Raw genomic sequence first — 25,435 nt, 5'->3', positions numbered from 1 at the left:
TTGGCTACTTACACGGCAGCTCACTTTCCGATTGGTTAACAGAGCTATCGCGCATTGGTGACTTTCAAGTGAATTGTTATTATTTTTTTAAAATAAATAAAAGTATATTACAAATAATTTTACTTATATTACACTTAAAAAAAAACTAAACAAAAAGAAACACGACGTATTTGCTAAACCTCTTCAAGAATGATCACGGTGCGGTGTCCTGATTGGCTACTTCCACAGCAGCTCGCTTTTGATTTGTTTTCGCCGATAGCTGGTCGCTGATTGGTTACTCTCCGCCTAGTTGATCACGCCCACTCAAGCAGCGGTTCGCCGCTGCCTGGGCTGGCCAGCTTGGTGGAGTTTGGCGGCGGCCATTCATTCTTCTGCGGTCCGCCGGAAGACGTGGAACAAGAAAAGAGCAGAAGGCTGCTGACTCGAAGGAAAGGGAAAGCTTGCCCGATTCTCATCTCACCCCTGAAAAGAGGGGGAAACATCCAGCCGCTTTGACAAAAGGAGTCATCTGTCGTGTGGGAGTTTTAAAAGCGTCCTCCAGCATCTCTCAGTCCCACGTAAGTTCAGAGATAATATTTCATATACTTTCGTGTACTTTCCTGAATGTCCACTCATTTTCCTGCTTTTCCACTTCCGAGTCGAAGCCAAAGTGACAGACACGTTTCGTTTTGAAAGCTTTTGTGATAAGGCGTCCATCCATCTCTTTAATTTTTGTCGTTTATTTGAAATAGATATAATCGATATATTTTAAAGACACTTGTTAAGATAATCTGAAAGTGACGAACGAGCTTCTTTTGGTGAACAAAAAAAGAAGTTGGACGTTAATTTGTGCTGAATCTACCGCAGAGTGAAAGAAGGAATCCTATGACGTCAACAAATTGTGAAAGATTGGTTTTAATTTGAACACATGTAAAATAAGAGTTTTGACATCAAAACTTGCATCTATTTTATATATCCGTCTATATTTACGTCTGTTCGAAAACGTCCCAGTTAATAGCATCCATTTTATAGCTGAAACACAACTTTAGTAAGTAATCAGATTTAAACTGCTATTCCCGGTCGATAGTGGATCGATACCGATCAGTGCTAGCTAGAAGCTAGTGTTTGGTTTCATGAATGCTAAAATGTTTACATGGCGTTAGTTTGCTGGGTCTTACTGCACAAACAGATGAGTTTGAGGTTAATGAAATATAAACAAAGAAGGGAAGTTGCTTAAATAATTGATGGGCTCTGAAGAAAAGATTTAAACAATAGATTTAACATGGCTGCTTTCAATCTGTCAACACACAAAATCAATACTCTGCCCCTTAAAATGACATCTATTCAAACTACCAAAAGGTTAGGATGTCTCACTTGGTGAGGTTCAAATTTGTTCTCGGGCTTCCTCTCCCACTATCTAAAACCATGCGTGCATGTTAGCTTCATTGAAGACCTGAAATTGTCCATAACTGAAAGTGTGAATGATTGTTTGTCAATATGCGCCTTTTGATTGTCTGTCACCAGTCCAGGATGTATAAAGTCAGCTCGGATACATTTCACTTGAGTCCCTAATGAGGATGAGTGCGATAGAGACGGGATGGATCGTTTCTCGCCATATGTACACAATGAAGAATCAGTATTACTGTGAATCAATGGATATTAATGGTTGATACGAGAGATGTGCAAAATGAATTGTTCCGAACTCCCGTTTTGAGCCCAATGTCGCATTGATAAATTATCAGTTAGGCCTCGACTGTTGAATTCTCGAGACAGCAAGCTCGATGGAATGATTGCTTGGCACACGAATTTTAGTTTAATTATTGAAGTAACTGAGTAACGGATGAGTTAGTTAATTGAGTAAGTTGATTAGGTGAAAGAGTTAGGTGAGCAAGTGAGTCAATTAGTTTTAATTTGTTGTTATTGTTGTGAATGGCTTAGTAAGTTAGTTTCGGTTGGTTTGTTGAGTGAGTTAATTGTGCTGGTGACTAAATTAGGTGTGGGAATTGACTGAGTTAGGTGAGGAAGTTTAGGTTATCGGCTGAGCAATTGGCGTGGTTGACTGAATCAGTTGAGTTAAGTTGAGTAGGTTAGTGTGAGTTAGTTGAGTGAATGAGCAAGTTAGATGAGTGAGTTTGTTGTGTGAATGAGTAAATTAGTTGGGTTTGACTGAGTTAAGTTAGTTGGGTAGTTTAGTGTCAGTGAGTGTGCTGAATGAGTTCATTTTGTAATTAGTTGTTAGATGAATGATAGCTGATTGAATCGGTGAGTTAGCTAGTTGGGTAAATTGGTGAGTAGGTTAGTTTGCTGAGTTAGTTGAGTCAGTGAGTTGTAGTCAAGAATTTCACACAGTCAACAAAGTTGATCAAAAATCCATAAATCGATAAATGTGCCCCGTACACGCATCGAGCGCAGCGTCGCTGTGACTGGACGCCGTTTGCACGTAATCAGAGTTTCGCACAAAGTGGCATTTCAAAGTGACGTTAACTGTGGCCAACGCCTCTACGCCTGCCATTTGTTATCTCTGGGTGTGTATCAGTGGACAAAGTCTAAGGTTGCTCTTCTTTTGTGACTGCGAGCGAAAGTGTTGTCAGCTGTGACAAAGCACTTTGGGGTCGCCCAGTAAAGCAAAAAAAAAAAAAAAAAACAAGTCCACGCCTGGAAACTGTTGGTGTGAAACAAGGGACGTCTTTACCGTTCTGATAGGAAAACGTTGACGAGCACTCACTGACGTGCAGCTACCTGTGAATTCTGCAATGTTTGTCTGTTTCGTTTTGCCGGTGCATGGCGTCCCTCCTGGTACCGTGTTAGAGCCTCGTTCAAAAGCGCACACACACACAAAAAAAAGAGTTCATTTATCCCGTCCATGCGGATTGCGGAACGCCGCTCTCCTCCTTTGAGGCCACAAAAAAGTGCCGCGTTGCCTTTCTTGGCAGACGTATTGTACAGATGCTCCAGGAAGGCTGCGTTACTTACTATACTTTGAAAGCACGGAAAAAGCTGACCGTCCCGTCGTCACGCGTGCAGTTGGACAGAAATTACAGTGTAGAGTGTGGCGCAAAACGACAAACTCCCGCACGTGGGCCACATGGTGAGCCTTTCATGCTCTTCAGAAGTTGTCCACACTTTGGTCTTCACTCATAAATTCTGAAATCCCACTTGGAAGGTTTGGGAGCATTTCTGAGGATATAGAAATGATAAAAATAAACATACACGCAACTTTAATTAAGAGGCTTCCCTTTCAAACGAAAAGATGACTTTTTCTTTCCTAACTTTGCTTGTGTTGATTTTTTTCATGTATGACTTTTTTTCTCTAACTCAGACTTTCAAAAAAATAAGTAGCAGATGTTTTTTTAAAAAAATATACTTAAACATAAACATCTTCTTTATTGATTAAATATGATTCAAGGCTTGGCAGATTTCAATTATTTTTTTAAGGTAATACCATTTTTTTCTAGAAGTCCAGCCTTTTGCTTGTTTTATTAGAACAATTTTCTGGAAATATTGAACCATTTTTGTTCTCATAAAATGACATCTCAATTGTCGTCATTTAGTTTTTATTTTGTTTTAATGTGGCTTTAATACTCCTTTATATAAAACAGCTGTTTTTTTTTGTTTTGTTCCAGTCTCATGTTACCGAGGGCTCGTTTGCGTCGTCCATCCGCATTTTTCCGACTTTCGGAGATGTTAAGAAAAAAAAAGATGAAAAAAGGTCACGGCCATGTGAAATGTGACAAAGTGCAGCAGGCAGCCTTCAATGTTCCCACGTGGCTTCCTGTCCTACTTGTTCTGCCAAACAGCTGATTTTTGGAGTCGGCAAAGTGGCACAAAACTTTATTGCTACTGCTGGGGCGAAGACATTTATCGTAACAATCCATCTTTTTCTCATTACAGACTATTACTGTAAATGATTTTATGTATTGTCTGAATTTCATATAATATTCTCATCGCATTAAGAACATTTCATAAAATAAAAAAAAAAACTGTCCATTTTTTTAATTGTAAAATTGTGATTTTTAATTGAAAAGAAAATATATTCATCTCATAAAATTACTTTTTTTTTTTTTTTTTAATGTTTTTTTTAAGACAATTCTGGTAAGAATCCATCTTTTTTTCCTCATCACACTGCAAGCAGGCGCCGGGCAGCCCTTGTCATTCCCACGTGGCTTCCTGTCCTACGAGTGCTGCCAAACAGCTGATTTTGGAGCCGACAAACTGGCGTGAAACTTTATTGCCAGGGCAGTCATGCACTTTTGATTAGATTAGGCGGCTCTTTGTTGGGGGTGGGTGGGGGGGGGGGGGTCGTGGAGCTTACAGGGTGGGGTCCGGTGCCAAAACAAAGCACTCTCTCTGAAGGAAAGAAAGAAAGAAAGAAAAGGGGGGGGGACTTGTGGGGGAAGGGTGAAGTGCCTTTTTGTGGAGAGCTTCTTTTTGGGGGGGGGTCATTATTCTCGGGAGGGTAAAGATGGCTGCAGTCGGTCGGGCTGACGACGACGTCATCATCATCATCATCGCCGCTGCCAAAATGTCGAAATATTCCTGATCAAAGCGGCAACATGCTCCCGGCGGGTCGAACCCGTCGTGCGCAGCTGTACTGTATGCTAATGTTTGATGGTTATGTGGCTCCGAGTCACGGAAAAGCCTCGCAGCTGTGTGCGCTACAAATAACGCTGAACATCCAACGGCTTTGCCTTTAAGTGTCATGCAGTGCTGCCTTTAATTACCAATTAATTTTTTTTCCCGTATCCACGTTTTGGACCCGAAAACACATGTGTCTGAAATCATCATTCAAGCGAATAGCAAACCGCAAATAGGTATTTTCAAGTAATCCATATTTGACACAAAAGTAAGCAATAGTAAATATTACAAACAATAAACATACAAGCAAGCGCACTGTCTTATTTTTGGTAGAGCAACCAAAGGTCAATGACAACAGCTTGGCTGGTTCTCAATGATGTCATTGTTGTCCGTTCAAGCTAACGCTAACAAAACCAGCTCTTTTCAAACAAAAATGATTGGACTTTATCATCTGCTTGGCCCGTTTTTATTGCGGAGTTAGTCAACTCGAATGTGTAGACTGCGTGCGTGTGGTGTAAAAGTTAATTTGGTGTAGTGTTCACATAGCGCAGGACTGGCTAATGGTCCGAGCAGCTGTGGTTTGATTTGTAGTGTGACGACTCTCCAGGTGACTCGCAGACTGACTCGGGATAATGTTACGCGACCCCGGGGACCTCACGCGCACACACACACACGCGGACGCAGTCACACAAAGCTAACGTAAAATACGAGTAAAGTGTTGGCTCAAGTGTTATTTTCTTAAATTGACGTTTTTAGACACCAGAATGGAATTAAAAACAAGCTACTTATTTCGCAAGAAACTGAATGAGTTTGACAGTTCCGAACATCAGCATTTTCTACAACGATCCAAAATCCAATGCTTTTTAAATAAACAGAAAGCCTCCTTTCACCGAGGATAAGTGCTGCATTCGAGGAAAGTGGGAAATCGGATTTAGCCCACCAGTTCTGACCTCAAAGCGTAAATACAAGACACATGTTCAGGACACAATGTGATTTGGAATGACGGTGTGAGCCAGAACGACAAGCAATTTATCGGAATCGGCCATCTTTTGTCGTGTACGTTTGCCTCGAACATTTTGAGGGTGGAACTGCGACACTCCTAGTAGGATAAAAGTGACTTCAAATGCAGCGTAAGACCGCCATTTTGACTTGTGACGTAACCTCGGAATTCTCAATAGAGGATTCCGGTTTTATCGTTTGTAGCTAAAATGAGACGGAACCCAAAAATAAGATGTTTTTAAACATCACTAAATTCTAATTTCGCTTAACATTTGACATTTTGTCTTTAAATGATGTGTTTTTTTGTTGAAAAAAAAAACAGCTTTACTGTTCAGACACGAAAACAAGATCCAAGGGACCAAACATTGGAGATAAAAGCAGAACGCTAAGGCGAGGCTTTTAGTTTCACAATTAACTGCAGCGTTCCAGGGTCAGACATCTGTGATCCATCTCCCGGGGGCAGGCGTCTGGAGCCCCCCCCCCCCCGCCCCACCCCTTCAGAAAATACCCCCCACCAACCCTCAATCCGCCAGCAATGACTTCCCGCTAGTCGCCTCGTTCGAAATCGTTCACTCTGACGGCTGCTACTTTTTTCTTTTTTTTTTTTCAACATCTGCCTCTGACCTCCATCCATCCCTCGATTCTTATAATTTTAATCACAATATATACAACTAGACAAAGTGCAATTTCTGCAGAAATTGCGTGGGAATGCTGAAAAACTGAATTGCATGTGCTTAAATCATTTCAGTGGAATTATAATCCCTTTCCTAATATGATAGTCCGTTGGTATCGTACCCGGGTTCTTCGTGGTGGGAGTGCAATTTCTCTAAGCACTGCGCTAACTTGACTTGTTTTTTTTCAAGGTTATTGTTCATAAATGGTGGATTGTTGGTAGCATTGCTAGGTCAGCCATTTTAGTCGGGTATTTTGTTTATTTATGTATTTCGCCAAAGCTAACAAACCATGACTTTTTTTTTCCTGTAAGATTACGACCTTGTAAGATTCGCTTACCATCTGTGACCCGTTTCTTGGATTTTTTGTTCCATAATAGCGGTTTGCGTTGTTTCCACAACACACCAAAACGACAATACGGGCATCGCTAATGTTGTTAGCACTGAAAATACTCTGCCTTTATCGGAAAACTGTGACTAACGAAGCCACAAGAAAGTCTATAAAAGTCTACTCCATTGTTCACGCCGCTATTTTCGATTTAGCAGCGTTGAAGCTTGACCATGTTTAGAACTTGTGATATTTTTGTAAGTGTAAATAAGCTTGCCAAGAATCAACAACTCAATATGACGGAAAATCCAATTACGATTGTTCCGTTTGAAATAGTGACATCAGCATAGTTCAAAGGTTAACGGCCACTGCTGCTGGTAAAACTGCAGCTATTTAGCTTGTTAGCATGTTACACACTTTTCATTTATGGTCACACAACATTTTTGGCCAATGGAGATACTTGACATAATAAAAATACATATTCATTGTTTGTTTAGCTAAACATTTTTAGCCGTGTGTGCTAGAAAGCAAGATAAATGTCTTTAAAAAGTTAGTCCATCAAAATTACGATTGCTCGGACATGCTGGAGTTCTGCAAGAACGTCCACTCTGAATGAAGCCACACATTTTTTTTTTTTGTATGAAAAGAAGCCCAAAGTTCAATTAGTGCATTGTATTAGTCATCATTCTTTTGCTATGATCTATTCCTTCTCTCATTCTTTATCCGGCATGTTTTTTTTTTTTTGTGTGTGAAGAATAACAATTATAAATCAGCTTTTCCCAAATCGGCAGCCATCTGTTGCACGTCCGACTTCGTCATTGTGCCATGATGTCATGTTTGTGTGCGAGTGTGCGGTCTGCGCACACACCACCGACACAAAACACACACACACGGCGGAGGAAATTGGCGAGTGCTGGGACAATCATTGCATTAGCGGCCCAGTGTGTAATCAGCGCGAGCCCCGGGGAGCAGAAGGCATCTTTTTTAGAGGAGCTTTTTGCCTCTGCAGCTGTGTTAAGTGTTTTTTTTTTTTTTGAAGGTCTAATGAAGGGGATTAGCGTGGAGGTTAGCGGCGTGATGTCACACCATTAAAAAAAGATGTCACGGAGTTCATTTACAGATCAAGTCAAAACTGCTGCCTTGCCCGTTTCCATTGTGTTTTTTATTTATTTATTTGGGCTTTCTGTGTCGGAGGTCTCAAAGGGGCAGAGGCATGCGTGCTTTGGATGTCCCGCCCCCCCTTCCGACACACCTGAGAGTGAATGAGCTAGCCTGTGTTTGGAGGGCCCGCACAGCAAGTTTAGAACGAAAAACAAATAGTGATGCCAATCGAAGTCAATTAAGTCATTCACTGCCATTGACGGCTATAAACGTCAAAAATTAATTTTAACCATTTCTATTAGTTTAACATTTTATTCCACTTTTTTTAAACAAGAGTATGAAAACCTAAAAAAAAAAAATTGTGCATTTAGAACAGATATAAAATTTTTTGATTAATTGTGAGTTAACTATTGAACTCATGTAATTAATTACAATTTTTAAAAAATTATCGCATGATGCAATTAGAAAAAAAGAAAAATCATTAACTCATTCACTGCCATTGACGGCTATAAACGTCAAAAAATAATTTTAACCATTTCTATTAGTTTAACATTTTTTCCACTTTTTTTTAACAAGAGTATGAAAACCTAAAAAAAAAAAAATTGTACATTTAGAACAGATATAAAATTTTTTGATTAATTGTGAGTTAACTATTGAACTCATGTAATTAATTACAATTTTTAAAAAATTATCGCGTGATGCGATTAGAAAAAAAGAAAAATTATTAACTCATTCACTGCCATTGACGGCTGTAAACGTCAAAAATTCATTTTAACCATTTCTATTAGTTTAACATTTTATTCCACTTTTTTTTAACAAGAGTATGAAAACCTAAAAAAAAAAAATTGTACATTTAGAATAGATATAAAAATTTGTGATTAATTGTGAGTTAACTATTGAAGTCATGTAATTAATTAAATTTTTTTTAAAAATTATCGCGTGATGCGATTAGAAAAATAGAAAAATTATTAACTCATTCACTGCCATTGACGGCTGTAAACGTCAAAAATTCATTTTAACCATTTCTATTAGTTTAACATTTTTTCCACTTTTTTTTAACAAGAGTATGAAAACCTAATAAAAAAAATTGTACATTTAGAACAGATATAAAAATTTGTGATTAATTGTGAGTTAACTATTGAACTCATGTAATTAATTACAATTTTTTAAAAATTATCGCGTGATGCGATTAGAAAAAAAGAAAAATCATTAACTCATTCACTGCCATTGACGGCTATAAACGTCAAAAAATCATTTAAACTATTTCTATTAGTTTAACATTTTTTCCACTTTTTTTTTAACAAGAGTATGAAAACCTAAAAAAAAATTTTGTACATTTAGAACAGATATAAAAATTTGTGATTAATTGTGAGTTAACTATTGAACTCATGTAATTAATTACAATTTTTAAAAAATTATCGCGTGATGCGATTAGAAAAAAAGAAAAATTATTAACTCATTCACTGCCATTGACGGCTATAGATGTCAAAAATTCATTTTAACCATTTCTATTAGTTTAACATTTTTTCCACTTTTTTTTAACAAGAGTATGAAAACCTAAAAAAAAAAAAATTGTACATTTAGAACAGATATAAATTTTTTTGATTAATTGTGAGTTAACTATTGAACTCATGTAATTAATTACAATTTTTAAAAAATTATCGCGTGATGCGATTAGAAAAAAAGAAAAATTATTAACTCATTCACTGCCATTGACGGCTGTAAACGTCAAAAAATCATTTAAACTATTTCTATTAGTTTAACATTTTTTTTCCACTTTTGTTGACAAGAGTATGAAAACCTAGAATTTTTTTATTGTACATTTAGAACAGATATAAAATTTGCGATTAATCATGAGTTAACTAGTGAAGTCATGCGATTAGTTACAATAAATTTTTTTAGTCGCCCCTAATTTTTAATAATCTTTTTTTATTATGAATTTATGGCAGTGAATGAGTTAAAAATTAGGGGTGTCAGTCGATTAAAATTTTAATTGTAATTAATCGCATGCCTTCACTAGTTAACTCACGATTAATCACAAATGTCACAAAAAATTCTAGGTTTTCATTCTCTTGTTAACAAAAGTGGGAAAAAATGTTAAATAGAAATAGTTCAAATATATATATATATTTTTTTACGTCTATAGCCGTCAATGGCAGTGGATGAGTTAAGTATGCCAGTAGACACTGGTGTAGTCTCCCATTTTGGTCCATTTGTTTGGACCCTTCGAAAACCAACTTGTCCCTTGAGATTTTGACTGCCGTCAAAAACTTGATGAATGCAGTCAAACTGCAAACTCCACAAGGTCAGATCTTGACCAAACGTCTTGTCGAAGGTCCCGCCCTCAAGACAAAAGTTAGCACCGCCTACTTCCCCTCCTAATTTCAAACCCTGGGATACCCCAAAGAGCGTCTGAATAGAGTCTTTTGTGGCGGCGCTGGCTGCTGCGAGCAAACCTCCAGACATCCCCCGGGCCCGCGTAATGGCCGCCGCCCCCAGCTGTGGAAGCGCTCAGCATCCAACCTCGCCCCTTTGCCAAGAGCCGTTTGCGAGCTGAGCGCGTCTGTGCGAATACGGGTGCCGATGATAGCCGGCAAATCTCATCTGGTGAGTTCAGGCCCTTCGAGACGGCCGGCGTGTTCCGATGAACCGTCTGCAAAAAAAAAAAGCTCTTTTATTTACGTTGCGTCGTAAAAAAAAAGCACGCGAGAGTCCGAAAATGCTTGATTGATGCGTCGTCACGTCTGCTGATCCCACCGAAGCCGGTGTGGGAATTGCATATTATTCCAAGGTTATTCCAGAGTTTTCTTTGCGAAAACTGCAGCTTTTTTTGCTCCCGAGCGTCCGCTCCGACTTTTATTTGATTACATTTCTTGGTTATTGAATCCGTGATAACAGCCCCGAGTTTGTGTCTTTTTTCCCCAACAAATACAAATCCTTTTGTTAATCATTTGTAGGCACGGCTTGTTATACGCCGGGATTGCAAAAAGGGTAGAAAAGTTCCCGGCAAATTTCGGGAAGGCGTCCTGTAAATTTCCATGAGAATTACAGTATTTGTTGGGTACTAGAATTTACCATCAGTTTGGTAAATTCCTGCTTTATTCCCATTAATTCCTGTTTTTTTTCCCCCCCATTAATTCCTGTTGATTATTTGCCCTAGAAAATCCTCGCAAGCCCATCTTTGTACTTTTTATACTAGTTCTGTAATCCGCTCCATTTGACCAGCGATGATGCTTTTACTTTCTGCTCCGGTGAACTGTGAGTGAACTGAGGTCTGGATCGTGTAAAACGGGGGTGGGGGGGGGGTTGGAGAGCCATTAGTTAATTATCTCCAGTCTGATGTATGCGTGTCATTACTTTGAGTGGCCTAAAGGAGGGAGACATTCCCAAGTTGATGACCTACTTTACCGGCGGCCGTTACCTGATGGAAAAAAAAAAAACCTTACATCTCCACCATGTGACAAATTTCACTTTTCAACAAGATTCTTTGTGTTTTGAGAAGTACGTAGCAAAAAAAAAAAAAAACCTCTATAACCATCCTTCAAATTTATACTTCTTCTCAAAAGTCAACCCCCCCTTTTTTTTTTTTTTTAATCAGGCACGTCATGACAGCGACCAGATGGAAAAAGATTCAACACTGTAACAATGAAAACATGCTTTGAACAAGCACGTCCTTCGAGAGGAAGACGTTCGTAATCAACGACCTCATCCCGACAATACCCGATTGATAAATGTTCGTATGGTCCAAGCCAAGGTATCGAAGATTTCGTCACACTTGGAAATGTGAATCCCTTCCGAGCCGTTGACCTCATGTGGTGTCGTCTTTTCGACGGACGCTTCGCGCAATCAATCTAAAGATGGTAGAGAAGGCGAGCCAATCAGAAACGCTCTCCTTTGTGAATATGAGAGAAAATCCTTTCCTCAATCAAATGGAAATGACGCCGTGTAACGTTTCAATATGACGATTTGAGTCATCAAGCGTGGGACAGTTTCGTAACCGCTGACCGTTTCATCCCATCATCGTCATCACTCGGACTGGCCATGGGGGAGTCCGTCCTGAGTTTCCACGCGGGCGCTCTTTTACACGACGCGTCTTTAACTTTGTCCAAACATTTGGCTCAAGGTTTCCATAGGAGGCGTTCCGACTAAAAACAAACCAGACTTCCTGCTTTTCTCGCTTTGATGCGTTTGGGCCTCTTCTGAGCAAGACTTCAAAGCTTTTCCAATTCCTGCCTTTGTCTCCTACCAGTGTAAGGAACCGTCAATCAAAATCTCCAGCAGATGCCGACTCATCCCCTTTGTACTCGACACAATACAGTTACGCTATATATTTATATATATATATATATATATTTATATTAGGATAATGGAGGCAAGCCGTCGTCTTGCGGTGACTCTGGAAATCAGTCTGCTGGTATTTTTCAGGTTGAAGAAGGAAGTCAGGGGTGTCGGAGGCAGGCCTGTTGGGGGGGGAGGGTGGGTATGTTTTTCCAATATGGGGGAAAACAATGGCATGGGCGAAAGGGAGCGGGGGACCACATGTGAAGGTCATTTGAAAAGTGGGAAACCCCCCCAACGATAATAAACAAGGTGATCATTTGTCACGTCCAAAATAGTTTGGGTTGATGTCAGCCGCCTGTTTCCTGTTATCTCCATCTTGTTTTTCAGCTTCTGTCCTGGTCAAGTTCAGCATTTTTCTTGAAACGTGGCGTGCATTTCTTTGTTTGTCTTCTTGTGAGTCCGGGATAATCGATTTGGATGGAATTTGGTCTGCTTTCTTCGCCGTTACGATCACTAGCAATTTGTTTTGCTTACCTGGAAAATTCTGAAGAAACAAAAATCTGAAGATGAAAATCCCACATTATTTTTGGTTGCATGTTGGAACGATTACCGTGTGACATTTTTGACATGATTTTTTTTTTTTTTTAATTCCGATGTTTTTCTCACGCTAACCTTGTCAAAAGTTGCAACGTTTACTGTCCGACATGCATTTATCGACCTGAATAAGTCCATCATGACCTGAAATGATTAGCGTCTAATTTCTTCTTTTTTTTTTTCCTGAAACGTCGGAATTTTTAAAAAGTTTGAAAACGGTTTAAATGCAACTTTTTGATGTTTACTGTTACGTTTGTTCATACATAATTTTTTTAGATTGTTACCTGATGGTCCGAAATTTCAAGCAGCTTATTAGTTTTAAGGACCTTTATAACCGGACTGGACCCTGTAATTGTCACTGTCGAAAAACTTTACATGTCAGATCAGAAACGTAATGCTTGGGTGTCGTACCAAGAACCGTAGCAGGGCCCGGGAAGGCTGAGACCAGGGTGGAAGTTTTGGAATCATGACTGATGACATTGACCCGTGCACCTGTTGCGTCAAAAGCAGTTGTCACTGTTTGAAAAAATAACTTTAGCACTTAAGCATCTGTCTGAGAATACCAACCCCCTTTTCGCCCTTCTTGCTTGGCGTTGTTCCGGCATTTAGTTTCTCGCAGGTTTGAGTATGAGGTCAAGTTGGAAGTACCTCCATCATCCGTTTGCACCCCCCCCCCCCCCAAGGCCGTTGGGATAAATCCGCTTGCGAATTCTCCGCCAGTGTCGTTTGTGGGAATTTCAGCAGGTCGGCGCCTCGGGGGGAAGTCGGGATTAAGGTGCGCTCATCCTCGACACAAAAGACGGTGGGAACAATGCTTGCCGATATCCGAGAAAATGCCTTGCACCCGAGCTCTGCCGACTTACCGATTTCCTGCGTCTGGCCTGGAAAACAGAAGCGCAGGGATTTGCAGCGGCAGGCTTTTACTACACCCCCCCCCCCCCACCCCCCCATCATCGTTTATGGATCCCGGGGCTATTTGGGGGCCTAAGGTGGGGCTGGAAACGGTTAAACATAATGGATGCAGTGTCGAGCCCGAGGGCCCCTGCGCTCTGGAGTGCTAACAGTGGGAAACCGAGAGTTACTCGGGGGCCCCTCAGAACTCCCCAGCCCGTCAGCAAGGAAAAAGGTGCGAAGAATGCAAGCCCCAATTTAGCTCCGTTTCACTTAGCTTTCACTTTTAGCGCCATTGTGCTCGTTTGCTCTGCGTGAAATTCCTCCTGGCGCCGTGGCCAACCGTTGGGCACCTTTGCCAAACCAACGCCATTTTTGTTTTCACGTCAACTTCAAGTTAGCCTAATTTGGCTAACATTCATAGCATTTCCATCATGCTAGAAGGCACGTTGTTGTTTTCCCCGCACATGTTATATATTTGTGGTATTTCAGCCAACACTCTGCTCCATCCACCGGATCCCGTTTGGAGGTGTCGGTGCCCCCGCGGCCCCCGCAGGTGCACGGCCTGTTTACAGCAACTATTATTCTCTTGCCCTCTTTTCCCACGCCGGCTTCCCCGGGACGTCACTTTTGGGATTTCCTTACCTTCGACACATCCGTGTTTATGCTGAAGCGCTGCTTTATTTTTTTTCGATGTCTTTTGACCACAATTTTTTGGGTCACTTCCTGTTAGTGGAATCCGTTCCAAAGCTTTCATCCGTATAATGTGTGCATTATTATTATTATTATTATTATGCGTAATGACGTACAGATGGATCTAAACATGTAGTGCGTTGGAGCGGTCGCCGCTCTTTCCTGTGATTGTTTGCATATTCCACATCTGCCTCCACGTGCTGGTCGAGGGGTCTTCATGGCGTCCAGATGGTCGCGGCGCTCGGCTTCTCCGGTTGCAGACAATAATCTTATCCGTCCTCCCTGTGGATCATCTCCATCTTTTTTTTTTTTTTTTTTTTTTTACGGGCCGAGCCGTGCAACCGTCAGCTATCGGATACTTTTCCCCGCCGCGTTTGTTTTGGCTCTTTTGAGCGGTCGCTTGGTAACCTGCATCTCGCAGCAGGCTTTTATGTGGCCGTTATGTGATTTTATTCTTTTTTTTCTCCCTCTACTGGAAAACTCTCGACGGGTTCCAGTGCCAAATGTTCCGTCCTCCATCTGTATCTTCCATCTTTTTTTTTTGTTTTCCACACGTTTGCTCCTCGGCGGCCGTTCTCTTTCCACACAAGCGGACCTGGCGGTAGTGATGCGACCCGCGTGCAAATAAGAACGACTCAAAAGACGCGTATTCCTCTGCCAAGGCCGAACAAATCGAGTTGTCCCTCAGCAAGAAACGGAAGCGGACGGGGTTATCCAAAGCGGACGGAACGAAGTCAGCTTCCATCTTGGAAAATGTTTACAGTACGAAATGTGTTTAATTCTCAGTTGTTTAATGTGTCAGTTCTACGGTAAAACGGTAGTAACGCCTTATTTGGGCAACTCTTCAAGTGAGACGGACTTTTCATTGCTTCAAAGTGTTGTAAATGCCGTGAGCGCCGATTGACGCAAATCTGAATTATACCCGGTTGTTTTTGGACTAATTTCGCAAGTTAGTTGGTCACCAGCGGGACCAAATGGATTGAGTGACTTTGATTGAGAACAACACGTGATTATGATTAGCAAGCGGCTGTGGTTGAATTTGACCATCATCGAGACCACTGACAAAATCAATGAACGTATGAAGCATTTCAAAGTGAGGTCGTAATTTCTCCCTTTTTTTTTTCTTTTTTTTTTACAAGCTAACCTTCAAGACTCTCATCGCTGACATCCTGACGATGTATCGAGGGCGCTATTACTCGCGTCTCCCGTACATCTGCCTTCGTTGCAAGTTTAGTCGGTCCGATCTTCACGAGACCATCGATCACGTCCCCGACAAGCGAGGATGAAACCGGCAACAGCCGCTGATGTTTTACGCCCGGCGACGCTGCTGTCTCGGCTCGGCCCTTTCTCGCTTTGATGTGAGCGGCCTGGACGATGTCCAAAACTTCTTTTTTTTCCCCCATGTCTGTCGGCCATGTCAGATGTCTCTGTGCGCCTTTGACAAACGTTCGCCAAGCGGCTCGTTTTGCCATCCGTCTTTTACCAGGCACCGGTTGTCCATTCACGGCGCTGCATCTGTAATTAGACTTACCAGCGACACTTTTACGGCGTTGTCTTTTTTTTTTTTTTATGGCCTCGCTAAGTCCAAGGAATGTTTATCTGCTGCAAATACCTTTTTAGATTTACTGGTGGTGCTTCCGAGGCTAAAACCTAGTGGGAAAAATTTTCAGCATCCAGCTTTTTAATTTGGAACCTTTGCATCGAAGATGTATAGACTTGATGGTAGAAGCTCGCAACGTGCTTGTGGCGACTTTGGAATCTGGACACTTTTATGGGATATCAACCAAAAACTGCTTGCACATGTGAAATCCTCGGAGAGACAGAAAGCAATACTGTATGTAGCATAGCATATGTAGCATGCATATTCATAGTTTCATGTGGGTGGATAATTAGTTTGTTTACATGCACATAAGTTAGTGTGCAATGCGAGTCCTCAATCTTGAAGTTTACAAGTCTCAATTACTGCGGCAGTAGCGAAAGCAAGTGAAAAGTGAAGTCGGGTCCGCACTAAATTTCAAGCGAGTCAAGTCATTACTTTGGTTAAGCAGGTCATAAATCAAGTCATTCAATCCTGTTCAGTCATAACATTTTTGCACATTGGCTACTTTGCACTTAGTTTCAGTACGTGAGTGAGCTGGACACATTAAGAAATGCATTTTTTTTTAATGGCCCCCATGTCTCTGTATTGTCCTTGAATTCATTATCTTCTTAATTCAACGCATGTGAGACATGAAGCTTTCGGTTCATGTTTAGCAAGCAATTGCTTAGCTAAGCTGTGAATGAAGCTTACTGGTTTTTGTGGGTTTTAGAAGTTAGATGCCGTGCTGGTTGTTTTTCAAATTCAATTATCTTGAAAATGCAGGAAGTCTTGTCAAGTAATGTACAATTTGTTTTTGGACAATTTTGTTTGATTGTGGAGAACGCCTTGTCTGGGGAAAACCTTTTTACGCAATATGACAGAAAGTTCAGAGTGCCGGCCAATTTATGAAAAATGAGAGAAATGCGATAGAAAAAAGCAAGAACTCATCGCAAAGTACGAAAATGTCTTCCATCCACCATCAAGGTTCTTCAATGAGGTATAAGTGTGTGTTGAATGTTCGTTGATCCATTTTTAGTAGTCTTTTATATTTATTTTAGTTTCCTGTAGTTATTCTCTCTCAAAAAAAAATCTTAGGTCTTGATTCCAAACTCTGGAATGGATTAAGTGGACATGCATGATTTCCTGTTGGAAATACTGCTTTGGTTTTGGTACAGTTTGGTTTTCTGGAAAAAAATACCTCATGAAAAGGTTTAGCTGAGCAAGTCTCAAGTCCTAAAATTGGCAATTTGAATCTGACTGGAGTTAAGTCACGCGACCTGAAACCCGAGCTCGCATTTTGCCTCATTTTGGCCGCTCTGTACATGAAGCGAAACGTCGCACATAGTCCAGATCTGCTCGTGACAAACAGGTGCTTACTAGTCAGCCCTTGGTTTGCATCAGGTCCTCTTCAGAGGCCTCCTTCCTCAAGCTTTCCACGCTGGGCCCCAACCCCGCACCCCTTTTCCTACATGTGGAACTCATTTGTCCTTCCTGTGTCAGTTGAAGACAAAGTTCAGCCGCCAAACCCGACACGAAGCGCTGAATCTGCCGCACGTCGGTCCGGACGGACCCCTCGGCATCCTGGCCGGGGCTCATATGTGACCGTGCCTGGAGGAGGTTTGCGATGCGGATGAGCTCATCGGCTTTGATTGTGAACAGTCCCGCTCGGGGCCCACATGACGGGATGTTGCTGTTGGCTCGTTGGAGAGTGGTGACGAAAAGCCCAGTGAGACAAAAGAGGGGAGATCCAGCTCGGCTTGTTGTTTTAACCCAGATTCGCCGCACAAGTGTGGCCACCATGTGGACCCTCTCACCAAGTCCCCCCCTTCATTCCCCTTCCCCCCCCCCCCTTCCTTCCCTGGCGGAGTAGCCAATCAGAGGAGACGTGGGAGGGCTAAGGGTGGAACGGTTCTAGGCGGCCTAGTCCCGGAGAGCCACTGGAGTGTCTGCTCTCCTGAAGAACTGGACTAGGAGCCTCCGTGGAGACAGGTTGGACTCTTGTTTATTTTTGGGGCTCCTGAATTTGGTGACTTTCTGGACACGTGGTGCGGTGGAGCTGATGTAATCCGCCCGATCAAAACATGGCCGCAGATGTGCTGAAGTGTTAGGAAAGATTGGCCTGATGGCTCGTGGAAAAGCTGACTCTGCTGTCCCGCTCTTATTACACCAGAAATATTTCCCTCACTGGTGACAAGGCCAGGAAGGATTCGGCGTCCAAAATCTGCACGCGACCTACTAAGCCCATTGTTGGGATTGCGAACGTCACCTGGAGCTGCTTTTGGGCGCAAAAACCTCCATTCGTCATCCCGGTGGTACGTTCACATAAATGAATGCAATCTTATAGGTTTAAAATGTCAATTTTGGCAACAAGAAGAAGAGGCAGAGAAGGTCCCCAACTAATATGGTAGTTCCCAAAAGTAAGAGTTGTTGTTCACATAAAGCAGTGATTATTTGTCTGTATTATTGTACGTGTTGTTGACGTGTGTGTGTTTAAAGAAGAAATTGCTTGAAGGTTTATAATTACCTTAACATCAACGCTATTTTCCGTTAACTTGTTTGTGGTGTTTCGCATTATGTAAGCTAGCAGACTTTTCACTAGATGAAATTAGGTAGGTTGAACATTCCGGTGTTTAAATTTGCAGTAATATGTTTAATTTTCTCTTTTATGTGTCAGCTTTAAAGTCCATTACGAGTGGGGGTGACAAATAAAAAGCTTGACGAAAGCACACCTTTGAATAACTCTGAGAGTAAAAACAGATGCTAAGGAATATTTCAAAAAAATTGTTTTTGTAAGATTTAGTGTATTTGAAGTGTGAGGTTTTTGTATGGTCTCTAGATTTTGTCCAATAGATGGCGCTATGTTGCCCCCCCCCCCCTTCATAGCATGTAATAAAAAGTCACACATTTTTAAATTTTCTATAATGGGACCTTCTTTGCTACTAAAATGATACTGCATGTGTGTGTCGTTATTGAAAAATGGTCGTGTGAACGTCTTAGATCTCCAAGATGTTCATCGTAGCAAAAAAAAAAAACTGGGGCTACGTTATTACCAAAGAGTCAAAAGTAAGATAAAAAAAAAAAAAGAAGCATTTGAGTAGAAAGAAAGCTTCTCAATGTGTACGATTTATTCCTCATGTAGGTCATGTTGTGAAGTCCAAAAGGAAACACTGCAGTTCCTGTCTTGTTTAGCATGCAAAGAAGAGATAAGAGAGAGAAAAACTCCGACCCTGAGGCACTCCATTAAGCAGCTGACCCGAGGTCGGCCTGCGCCTGATAGCGTAACGGCTGCCCGGGTGTCACGTGACCGCTGATAAGCACAACAGCCTCATTGTTGAAATGCAAAAAAAAAAAAAAGATCCAATGCAACAAGTCTGCCTTCACAAAGATAACGATGCTTCGGGCTTTCTCGCTCAAACAGATGCCGGGCCACAATTAGTCGCTTGGTGCGTCAGCCACTTCAAGGGCGTATTATATTTTTTTTCCCACAATTTGAAACAGTTCCCAGGGGTCTGAAAAACATCTTGTGGTGTGCTTTCATCAAAATATCCCACGGAAAAACAAAACAAATAAATAATAGCACACTTTATATTTCTATTGCATTCCTTGCTGACTGTCCACATTTTGGACTTGTAATTGCCCTCAAAGGAATGTCTGAGATGCAAATGAAGTGCGGGACCTGAAGCCGCCGCCGCCGCCCTCTTTTGTTGTGCCACTAAAAAGTCAGCAGGCAGCGACGTAAGCCGCTTCGTGCTTACGACACGCGTCGACATGTGGCAGCCGGGAGGTTTCCATCGCGGCCGGTGACGTGTCTTTGATCCTCGTCATCCTCGTTGAGTTACGCGTCCCCGGCACGCGCATAAAAGTGACGACCTCAATATTCAATTCCGTGAGCGCCCGCCTCGCCGCAACCGACCACACGCCGTTGAGACTTGGCGGCGTCCCGAGAGCGCCTTTGATGAGGTTTTTTTTTTTTTGTCTTGACACGTGCGCCCCGAGACAAACGCCTTCAAGGCTTCTTCTTTTTGTGAGGGTCAAACATTTTGAAGGCTAATTCCTCTCTGTCGGGAAAAGTGTCGCAAAACACGTGACGCAGCGCCGATGATTGGACGCAGCTGCGCGGATGAGACGCTAGGTCGCGGCGGGGCGCTTGACCTTTGAACCCTCGGCAGCGCTTGCTCATTGGCCGAGCATTGCCTTGCATGCTGCTCTCTTTGTTTGTCTGAAGCTCAGCCAGAACGATGGCCCGGGTCCGGCCCAGGTCCGGCCCAGGTCTGGTCCTTGGAACGTGGAAGAACTTCAAGAACTTTAACTTAGGTGCGTTTAAAAGCAGTAGTAGAAAAATGCTGAAAATGTTGAGCCAAAAGGAAGTCTGAACATTTGAAAGACTTTGGCGATGTTAACATCACAAAAACAAAGAAGACGAAAATGTTAAAAAGTTGAGACACAATGTTAGCCTACAACAAGAAGTGTGATTCTAAGAAGAGTTAGTGTTCATTTATACGACAACAACTGAATAAAGAAAAAGAAAAAAAGCTGAGTCAAAATAGTGGTCAAGACAGTTTCTTTCCAAGAAACTCTTAAAGTGCGTTTACAAGACAATTAGCTCGTAAAAATGCAGGAAAAATTTAAATGTGGGACAAAACAGAACAAGACTGTTCCTTTGTAGACTTGAGGTGCGTTTACATCACAACAGTCGAATAAAAACAAAGTTAAAAAAAAAAAAACTGAAAAAGAAGAGCCTGAATGGTGGTCCCGAGTAGGTCGAACCCTTTGAACATTTAGGGAACATTTACATCACAACAACAAACTAGCTCTTTGACTGCCAGACGTTTTCAGAAAAGGGATGCCGTGGGTGCCAGCCGATTTAAGCATTCTGACTGATCTTTCAAGGGCCACAGAAAATTATGTGTTTGGACTATGGAAACACACATACTATCAAATAAAAGATTGGACTCTCATCGTTCATCAGAAAAAAAAAGTTTGTTTCTACCTTATTCCGTTTTTTCAGTAATCAACAATAGAAAATGGTTAGTTTCACCTTTGTTTTGAAACAAACGTCTTTTAACGTCTTTGGCACTCCTCTGTAGGATTTTACTAAACGTTATTTAACGTTTTTGGCAGTCAAAGAGCTAGTAGAAACAAAGAGAAACAAATAGGGAAAAAAAAGACAAATGAAAAAAGATAAACAGATGAAAAAAAGACAGACAAATTGAAAAAAGACAAATGAAAAAAGAAAGACAAATTGAAAAAAGACAAAGAAAAACAAAGAAAACATGAAAAAGACAAAAAAGACAAACATAAAAAAAAACTAATGAAAAAACACAGACAAATTGAGAAAATACAAATGTATAAAAGACAAAGAAATGTAAAAAAGACAAATGAAAAAAGACAAACATGAAAAAGGACAAATTAAAAATGCAAAACAAATGGAAAAAAGACAAACCCTAACAGTGCTCCAGGTGAAGTCTTTTCGTATGAAAACTTAAGGTAAAAGGCTAAGACAACCTTGTACAATTAAAGAAAAATTGGATCCTTTGCCAGCTTTGGATGCGTTTACACGTCAACAATCTTGTACAAATGACAATTTTGAGCCAAGATGGCTTCACGTACGTTTACGTGGCAACAAAACTAAGAAAGCTTGTTAGCGGTTCTATTATCCCGAGGATTAAAATAAAAAAAATAAAAATGGTGACCACGTTAGCACTGCCACAAACAGGAAATGGTTCCCGGATCCGCGGCCACTCCGTCACTATGGCGCGTTTCTGTTTATTTGTATCTCTGTGGCGGTTTTACGGCAGCAATGGGCCAGCTGGAAGGCGGAATGGCGTCGTAACCCAAAAGCCCCTTTCACGCCGATTCTGAGAGCCATCTTTTTTTTTTTTCCTCTCAACTTTTTCACCAACGCGAAACAGAAGAAGGTCAGTTAACCGTGCAATAAAAAGTGATTTGTTTGACTATCTGGCAGGTGTGTCCCACGCGGGCTGGCTACCGGGGCAACGCCGCCTTAAAACCATGTAGAGGCGGAGACCGGCGCTACACAGCCAGGAGGAGGCCCGCAAGTCAAACGGCGGTCAGAAGATAAGAAGAAACTCGGCGAAGCAAGTCGACGGCTGACCGGAAAAAAAACTGTCCGGGGCTGGAAGGACTGAAGAGGACCAGGAGGACTAAAAAAGGAGCAGAAAGGACAAAAAGAAGTAAAAACAGGACTCAAAAGGGGACAGTGGCAAAAACATGGACCAGGAGGATTAAAAGGACTGAAAAGTGGGACTGAAAGAAGGAAGCAAAGAACTGAAAAAAGGGACTAAAACAAGGACTGAATGACGTGACTGCAAGGACAAAAAGGACTGAGAGAAGGACTACAACAAGGAATTAAAGGGCTTCAAGGAGATGGGAATAGAAGACTAACACAAAGACGAAAACAAGGAGTGAAAAAGCTTCAAGTCAGAGAAGGACGAAAACCAGAACTTAAGAGGACTGAAGGAAGGAAAGAACTGAAACAAGGACCACACTGGGTAAAATAACTTCAATCAGGAATAAAGCAACGACTAAAACACAGACTGAAAGGAGTTTACAAAGACTTGAATGACTTAAACAAGGACTTAAAGAAGGACTAACACAGAATTGTAAAGAAGGACTTAAACAAGGACTCAAGGGGCTAAAAGAACTGGAAGAAGGATTAAAACAAAGACTAAACAAGGGCTTAAAGACTTAAAACGGGAACGGAAGGAATAACTTAAAAAAAGGCCGGAAGAAGACAAATTGAAGGACTTTAAGAAGGCCCGAAACAAGGACTTGAAGAAGGACTTAAAGAAGGACTAACACAGGAATGTAGAGGACTAAAACAGGAACTTAAAAATACCTTGAGGACAAACTGAAGGACTTTAAGAAGGCCCAAAACAAGGACTTGAAGGACTTAAAGACGGACTGACACATGAATGTAAAGAAGGACTTAAACTAGGGCTTGACGACTAAAACGGTAACTTAAAAAAATAACTTAAAAAAAGACCTTGAGGAGGACAAACTGAAAGACTTGAAGAAGGTCTAATACAAGGACTTTAAGAAGGCCTGAAACAAGGACTTGAAGGACTTAAACATAGAAGGACCGAAAGAACAAAGTCTGAAGGAAGAACTGTAGAACTCATAGAACATCTAAAAGAAGGACTTGAAAAAGCGAAAGAAGGCGGCCTGAAGGACTTTGCGAAGGCGCTCCATTTCGGCGAGTGGTCGACCATGTGCCACGTGATCGTGACGTGCCGCTCCATGCTGTGGACGCTGCTGAGCATCGTGTGCGCCTTCGGCGAGCTCATCGCCTTCATGAGCAGCGACTGGCTGGTGGGCTTCCCGCGCACGCCCGACCACCACCGCCACGGCTCGTCGCCGTCGTCCTCGGCCTCGGCCGGCGAGGCCTACCGCCCCACGCTGGGCATCTACGGCCGCTGCGTCAAGCTGCCGCACCTCCAGCGCGGCGGCGGCGGCGTCCTGTGCGGCCCGTACGCCGTCCACTTCGGCGAGATCGCCAGCGGCTTCTGGCAGGCCACGTCCATCTTCCTGGCCGCCGGCATCCTGCTGCTGTGCGCCGTGGCCTTCATCTCCGTCTTCACCATGTGCTTCCAGAGCATCATGAAGAAAAGCATCTTCAACGTCTGCGGGCTGCTGCAAGGCATCGCCGGTGAGGCGTGTGCGTGCGTGCGTGTGCGCGTGTGTGTGTGCGTGCGCGCGCGCCATCCCTTCAATCCATCAGCGTGGCCGGCCTGCACGTCAGATGTCGAGCAACAACATGTGGAAAGAATTTATGACCTACTTTTCATTTCCTTCTCCCGCACCACGCCTTCCACGCAAAGAGAAACAAAAGCCATAGAAACACACACAATGACACGCGTATTAGACGGGAGGTATAAAAAGTGTACACACCCCCTGGACAAATGCCAACTTTTTGTGATATGAAGGGGGGGAAAAAATGTGACCAAGATAGTTGTTAAACTTTTTCTGACATTGTGACCTATAACTTGTGCAATTAAACTGAAAAGTAAAGTGTGCATACCCTCTTGTACCCCCCCCCCCCCCAAAAAAAAACAAAAAACAAAACAAACAAACAACAAAAACAGATAAACCAAAATACTGCTCTTGAAAAGAAAAAGTGTGTATATTGTTTCTGGAAAAAATATGACTCAATTTTTTTAGGGGGAAAAAATGAGCTATTCTTAAGAAAACGTCAATTGTTTTTGTGAACATTTTTTACTTAATTGTAAAAAAAAAAAAAGGGTTTTGAATAAAATGAGTCTTTAATTTTTGATTAGGAAAATGACAAATTTTTGAAAATGAATCCATTATCATTAAAGTCAGATTTTATTTTCAGGAAAAATATAATAATGTAAACACAAAAGAATACCCCCCCCCAAAAAAAAATAAAACTAATAAAATAAATAAAAATAAAAATAAATGAGTAAATAACACATATAAACCAAAACATTGCTTTTCAAAAAAAGTGTGACTATTGGAAAAACTATGACTCAATTTCTGAGTATTTTTTTAAAAACTTTTCTTAAGAAATGTTGTATTATTCTTGGAAAAACTCATGAGTAAAATGAGACTAATTCTTGATTAGGAAAATGACAAATTCTTGAAAATTAATCTCACATTATTTTTAAAGTCTTAACTTTATTTTAAGGAAAAAATTTAACTTTGTTCTTTAAAAAAAAATAAATAAAAAAAAAGGATGACTTGATTGTAAACACATTAGGATACACCACAATTAACATGCCGTTTCCCCACCCACCCAGGCTTGTTCCTGATCCTGGGCCTGATGCTGTACCCAGCTGGCTGGGGTTCGGACAAGGCCCGCCTGTACTGCGGCGCGGAGGCGGCGCCGTACCGGGCCGGCCTGTGCTCCATGGGCTGGGCCTTCTACACGGCCGCCGGCGGCACGGCGCTCACCTTCCTGTGCGCCGTCTTCTCGGCGCAGGCGGAAATCGCCACGTCCAGCGACAAGGTGCAGGAGGAGATCGAGGAGGGCAAGAGCCTCATTTGCCTCCTCTGAACGCCGCCCACGCCAAAGACTCCGCCGCGTTGTAAATACCTGTAAATATGCTCCAATCTGGTCACTCTTTCATTCAGGGGTTACGCCACTCCAACCAATAAAAAAAGATCCACTCTGTGTGGAACAATCAAGCAGTGTCCACTGGCTCTTTGTTTTTCCAGGTGTATGTATATGGTTTCCATCCAATTGTTTCAATTTTTTTAAGCGAATTTACTGGAAATGCGCAAAACGGACATGCGACTTATTCACTTTTTTATCTGTTCTTCTTTTGCGAATATTGAAGGGGACTCCGCCGCTGTAGGTGGCGCTATACACCATAGAGATATGATTCACCACCAGTAATTTTAAAGAAGAAGAAAAAGCGGAAGCGACTGCGCCGTGGGATGACGTCGTATGAGTTTGCTTTTCTAATTCTTGATAAACCGTAGCGTTTCTTTGCTGCTTTCCATCTAAAATAGCATTAATATTCGCTTCTTTAATTATTCCCCAAAATATCTCTGTTTCGTCCCCCCCCCACCCAAAACATACCTTACTTTATCGCGCTATGGGACTACAAATGTACGTGTGACGTAAAATCCGGTAAAAACAAGCGATATGTTATTCGCAAACCTGTTTCCATAGCCATAATTCGCTTCAAAATTCACCCCCTCTAAGTGTAAATTTTTTTTTTTTGTGTGTGCATTTTGGGCCCTTTTCCAATTTCTAGC

The 25,435-nt window shown here is 41.8% G+C and overlaps 1 protein-coding gene across 3 annotated transcripts; it reads left to right on the top strand.

Annotated features, from left to right (window-relative positions):
- The first annotated feature begins 331 nt into the window (after positions 1-331).
- Positions 332-24,859, top strand: lhfpl2a (LHFPL tetraspan subfamily member 2a). 3 transcript variants are annotated; one of them, XM_077543141.1, is made up of 3 exons: positions 332-557; positions 21,657-23,360; positions 24,472-24,859. In XM_077543141.1, exons 2-3 carry the CDS (start codon positions 22,922-22,924, stop codon positions 24,726-24,728), a joined length of 696 nt encoding a protein of 231 aa, XP_077399267.1. In that variant the 5' UTR covers positions 332-557; positions 21,657-22,921; the 3' UTR covers positions 24,729-24,859. The 3 variants fall into 3 exon arrangements, with proteins under 3 accessions (XP_077399267.1, XP_077399268.1, XP_077399269.1); XM_077543142.1 differs by lacking the exon at positions 332-557 and adding an exon at positions 17,631-17,680; XM_077543143.1 differs by lacking the exon at positions 332-557 and adding an exon at positions 17,687-18,003.
- The last annotated feature ends 576 nt before the right edge of the window (positions 24,860-25,435 follow it).

The sequence above is a fragment of the Vanacampus margaritifer genome, chromosome 14 (assembly GCF_051991255.1).
Source record: "Vanacampus margaritifer isolate UIUO_Vmar chromosome 14, RoL_Vmar_1.0, whole genome shotgun sequence".
Lineage (NCBI taxonomy): Eukaryota > Metazoa > Chordata > Actinopteri > Syngnathiformes > Syngnathidae > Vanacampus > Vanacampus margaritifer.
Note: the sequence above shows the minus strand (reverse complement) of the source record. Positions and strands in the feature narration are given on the sequence as shown.

Coding starts and splice junctions, on each gene's coding strand:
- lhfpl2a (XM_077543141.1), top strand. CDS start 22,922: ATGTGCCACGTGATCGTGACGTGCCGCTCCATGCTGTGGACGCTGCTG. Junction 23,361..24,471: donor GCTGCTGCAAGGCATCGCCG/GTGAGGCGTGTG, acceptor CCACCCACCCAG/GCTTGTTCCTGATCCTGGGC.